The following is a 5,464-nucleotide window of genomic DNA, read 5'->3' as shown; positions in this document are numbered from 1 at the left end:
CCTGTTGACTGTTAATTATTTTATGGCTTTTTTGTTATTACTGTTGATTTATGATTGTGCATTATTTAATAATAGGGTTAAAGTATCTGGCTATAGCACAGCACACTGGCAAAAGTTGAATATCCAGTGTGGTTGAATTTCTGTGTCCATGCAGGTGCAGTAAAGTGCAGTGATCATACAATAAAGATGCAAGCAAACAAGCTGTAACAAAACGTGTATCCCTCTGTGTATCTCAATGACAATGTGGCTTAATGTACCAACAGACTATATTAGACATAGTTCAAATACAGTGGTATAACAATGAATCAGTACTGACAGGATAAATGCAGCACATACTTCATTGCTCTTTTTGAATTTTACAGTTCGATACTTGTCTGATTTTTCATGATGTTCAGAGTGTCCTGTCAATGAGAACAGGAGAGTCTGACTGTTACTGTTTTCATTTTGTGTCATACTGAGCTTAAAGGTCCTGTCTTGACTTTCTGTCTGTGGCTCATTTAATAGTCCCTGTGACTAGTACAAGGTGACACTGACAATTTGCAACTGTTGTCTGTATGTTTTATTTGTGAAACCATGTGTTTACTTCCCTGTCTGAAAACTATTCTAATAATACTGTCTATATAATAATACAATAATAATACTAAATAGTTCAAGCTTGGCAAACTGGTCATCAGTGGTGAAAATAAATCTGTGTTTTACAGTATGTTTGCACTACACGTCTGTGTGGAGTGTAGCAGGAAGTGTGTGTGCAGGCAGTAATAAATAACACCCAACAATACTGTCTGAATTCTGGAGACAGCACTTTATATTTCTGAACTAAAAGCTTGATTGCAATACATTTTCTAAACAGGGAGGTGCTTTCAAGAACCTTTCGCTTTCACCCAGTGTTTACCATTTAGGTTTTTTTCTTTATAACCATTTGCTCTGTTTCTCCTCGATCTTGGTTGAAGTCCACTGTAAGATCTAAGGCAAGTATTGTTTTACTTTTTGTGTAACAGCAGTTTAGTGTATGTCCCCAGATGGACAGCTGACACATTGTTCTTTACAGCAGCTTCTGTTCAGTCAACGTCTGGAGGCCATTACAGGGGCCTGTCAGGACACAGTGTCACACATGAGGCCTAACGTCGCTGAACAATTCTAAGGGATAATCCTTGGAAAATATCCATCTATTCATTATCTATACCTGCTTATTCCTATTTAGGGTCACAGGGAGCCTATCCCAGCTCTCTTTGGGTGAAAGGTAGACCCCTGGACAGGTCACCTCAGAAAACCAATTTTTGCTTTATATTTTCTAAATTATTTTTTTGTCCAATTCCAACCTGATCTATGTTAAGTATAGACACCATTGATCACATACTGTTTTTATGGGATCTAGGAAGTCCTGGTGAATAGCAACAAATGCTCATGTTTCAATAGAAAACTCTTCAGTATTTCTCTGCTTATCACTGAATAACGCTGCTCCACCCTGAACAGTCAGCAGCTACATGAAATGCTTGGATCAATAATGTCATAATCCCAAACAAATGCATGGCCTTTTCTTGCTGACATCAAAGGAAATGTAGTTTTGTTTTGAATTTTATTGAGTCAGAATTTTGGTAGAAACATATTTATTGCAGAGACTTAACCTTTAAGAGTGCATACATACATACATAATGGTCTTTCAAAAAAGAAGATCCTCGCTTCTTATCTACAGTATTTGTAATCCTGATTTTAATGTCTGACACTGAAGAGACTCCCAAGCAGCTCATATAAAGAACATTTCGTGCTTTCCAAAAGAAATCGTGTGCTTTTCACACTGCACAGTTTTAGCCCAGGGTTGTTGTTGAGAGGCAGGAGTACATGCTGGACAGGTCACCAGTCCATTACAGGGCTGTGTGTGTGGCATCTGTTTTTTAAAATTTACATCACTAGGAATAAATAGGTGTGGCCACACACAGGCTCAGGAAGTCTGAACATACTAATACATGAACTAACACACGGTTGCTTTTGGTATTTTCATATGATTTCTTGACAATAACAACACTATGGAATATTAAGGGCCTTATCCTTCAAATGCTGTATGAATTTAATGCTGAACTCTGTGGATTGGATTGCAAGGTGCCCCTTAGTTTAGCATTGAGATTCAAGATTCACAGATTTTACAGATTGATGCCTGTTTTTAAAAAATAATTTTACTCTTTGCTCACATTTTGATGATGGCTCACTCTTGGTTCCAGTCAAGTGTGTCCTGGGTTATCGTAAGTGCAGTGTGAAAAGGGCTGATTATTTTTGTGGGCTTTTATTGGGTGCTGTAACTCAGGTTTTGCCATGCCTTTAGGAGTATTCATACTCCTCTGCACTGCGACGTCCAAAGTCCATCCAGCCCAGATAATCTCTGTCCTTTATCCTGTGGCTGGGGGCTAGGCCGCTAGCTCTGCTGCTTAGAGATGATCTGCTGTGGTAGGGAAAGCCTGGGTGAGAGCCTGGGGGAGGCAGAGACAGAAAGAGAGTGACACTCATTGCATTTCATGACACTTATGATATGATGAGGGCAGGAAGATGACATTCTGCTTGGGCAAAACATGATTGCATTGCACTTTTTTTTTTTTCTTTCTTTCTTTTTTTTTTTTTTTTTACCTGCACTGACTCTATAATAGTAATGTGCACCCTCTGAATTAGGTGAAGTGACTCATGCTGACTTGTTCTGTTTCTGTTCCTGTCTGTGTGTGTTCTGTAAGACCAGTCGGCTCAGCAGGTCTCACAGTCAGTGGTGACTTGAGAGAATACAGAGACGCACAATGACAGAAGGAGCCGAGAGTGAGGTCAGGAGATAGGGAGAGGAGTGAAGGAAGGACAGAGGCAGCAGGGAGGAGGGAGGAAGCAAGGGGGAGGTGGGAGATGCCAGATGGTGGGACTCAAGCACAGCATGGGTGACAACAGATTACAGAAGGGTGGAATAATACAACCAAGGGTAAAATGAAACAAGAGGACTGATGAACATGTAATGACATGAGGTGATGAAAGGGAAACATTTCATTCCACTTGGTCTTCATAGCTATCTCCTGACAGCAGCCAGCCTGCACATCCAGCGGCTCACCTTTGCTGGACATGAGTCTGGCCATTAGCTCAGGCCATTGACTCAGGCTGTTTCGAGCATCTGCGTCCCACTGGGGTTGGTTGTAGTTGGTGAGCTGTTCTGAGGGGAGTGCTGGAGCTGAGCGGGCCTGGCGCGTGTGGTCCGATGAGGGGGAAGGTAGGCTGTCTGACACGAGAGCCTCACCCTCAGCTCTCTGTGACTGGACAGCATGAAACAACCAAGAAGAAAGACAAGAAATACAACTAAGATCTCAATCTCCCATTCAAGTACGTTAATATAACTCACTTAGTCCTCACTCTACTCAGTGAACTGAGTAGGACTGAAGCATAAACTACTTTCCTTAGTGGATCTACCGTGCCTACTGTATATGACAAAATCATTTTGTGTCTTACTTGCGTGTTCGTGTGCGTGCATCTTACCGTGGACTGTGATGGCAGACTCAGGGAACCACTGGACAAAGCAGCCAGGAGAACACACACACAGATGCCTATATTCATGTCTGCACAGAAAGAGTGTAGTGGACAAAATATAATTAAGGGGGGGGGGGCTCAATTGTATCTTTCCTATTCTCTGTGTCACTGTCATAGAACAATGTACCACTTAACACATATGTACATCCAGACTCATCTCCAGGAAAGGTAAACAGTTGGATGTACACAGTCACACTCAAATGGTGTGTGGTGGTTTGAACAGAGTACATATTAACATGGCACCAATGAATACAGATGTGATTTCTCCTTATTCTCATAAAAGCTCCAAAACAAATTTGTAAAAAAAAATACATCAAACAACCATTTTGTACATGCAATGTACAGAAGGCAAAGCCACAGAAACTATAGCATCATATTGAATTTACCAGACTGACTCCAGTAAAAAAGCATTTTAGTTGTAAGAAAACACTCAGCTGCTATGACACTCTAAGTCTAAGTCTATATGATTGAAAGCCCCACATGTTTTAGTCACACTGAAATATCTGTATCTCTCATCTTGCTTATTTATACTCAGGGTCTTTTGTCAGTCACTCCCTTTTTCCTGTTATTTGTCTGTTTCTGTGTTGCTTTATCACCTGCTTTGGAAAACACACATGTGAGACTTGTATAGTGATAAGAGCTTCTTGTCTCACGTGGAGCTTCCTTGTAAAACTTAAACATGTTTTTTGAAATGAATAACTAGAATAAAAATTGATAACCCTAAAATTCAAGACAACGGGAATATTGTTCCTGTGAGTCACAGCCCTGGGTATTCTTTAGTTACTGACTTGATGTGATGATTATATAAAATTATAAGCTCTCTTCAACAACATGACAGCCATACAATGCAACAATTGATAAATTCTCTAGTTTTAAATCAAATAAAATGTAGAATTAATATCTGTGTAATATCACTGTGACTAAATACAACAGTCTGTTTGAATATTTTTTGTTTAAATTGACACAGTGTTGGTGTAAATAGTCATTCTCTTGATGCTAATATAATTCCTATTAGAAGCTGGTCATTGTCTCTCTTTTATTATTCAATGAGCTGATAATGAGGTACTGTAATGAGTGTGAAAACCCTCTCCACTCCCCATAAAACAATAAGAATGAATGAAACACCTCCTCACTCAAAGTTAAACATGAACATCTCACTTTGGACATGATTTATATCTTTGGCACCTTTTATTGGAAAGCTCACATAGGACACACACACACACGCACACACACTATATATATATATATATATATATACAGAGAGAGAGATTTGAAATAAACCAAATTTAAAAATTTTCAGATTTTTCGGCCAATTTTTGATTTAAATATACATTTTTGCAAAAAGATGAATAGTTGACAAATAAAATAATGCACTCACAGAGAGAAAACAATTTAGTCTCTATAATTTGTAATACATTTCCACTGTAAAGCATGTAATCTGATTATCCTTACCTGCAGTTGTTGGCGTGGACCAGGACAGGACGAATCTGAAGATGGAGGCTTTGCTCCTCCAGTGTTGAGGCTGTGAGTGGGAGAGAGACCCGGACCAGACCATGTTTTATACTGACACACAGGAAGAGGGAGGGGCCGGGGAGAAGGGAGGAGCCAGCTGCTGGCGAAGAAACTGATGCCACTGACGCAATTGAAGACGCAAATACACACAAACATGCACACATACCAAACTAATTTGTAAAAAAAGTTGGGACAAAGGTGACAGCTTTAAATGTATAGCCACCTAGACACCTGTCGACACCTGTGTATGAAGCAATATACCAAACCAGGTGGTTTGAACTGTAGGTTTCTAGTAATGAGAAAGTAAAAGGCACTTAACTTTGAATACATTTCTGCATGTCTGACTGGCACATACACACACACACACACACACACACAACTGTAGAGAAGCGTGCTAAACAAATAA

The 5,464-nt window shown here is 39.7% G+C and overlaps 1 protein-coding gene across 1 annotated transcript; it reads right to left on the bottom strand.

Moving 5' to 3' along the window:
* Positions 1–1,557: 1,557 nt before the first annotated feature.
* ccka (cholecystokinin a) lies at positions 1,558–5,065 on the bottom strand. Its single transcript, XM_026293882.1, has 4 exons — positions 4,999–5,065; positions 3,496–3,575; positions 3,077–3,275; positions 1,558–2,462 (listed from the first exon to the last, which is right to left on the bottom strand). Exons 2-4 carry the CDS (start codon positions 3,571–3,573, stop codon positions 2,314–2,316), a joined length of 426 nt encoding a protein of 141 aa, XP_026149667.1. The 5' UTR covers positions 3,574–3,575; positions 4,999–5,065; the 3' UTR covers positions 1,558–2,313.
* Between the last annotated feature and the right edge of the window lie 399 nt (positions 5,066–5,464).

The sequence above is a fragment of the Mastacembelus armatus genome, chromosome 16, assembly GCF_900324485.2.
Source record: "Mastacembelus armatus chromosome 16, fMasArm1.2, whole genome shotgun sequence".
In the NCBI taxonomy this organism is placed as follows: Eukaryota; Metazoa; Chordata; class Actinopteri; order Synbranchiformes; family Mastacembelidae; genus Mastacembelus; species Mastacembelus armatus.
Note: the sequence above shows the minus strand (reverse complement) of the source record. Positions and strands in the feature narration are given on the sequence as shown.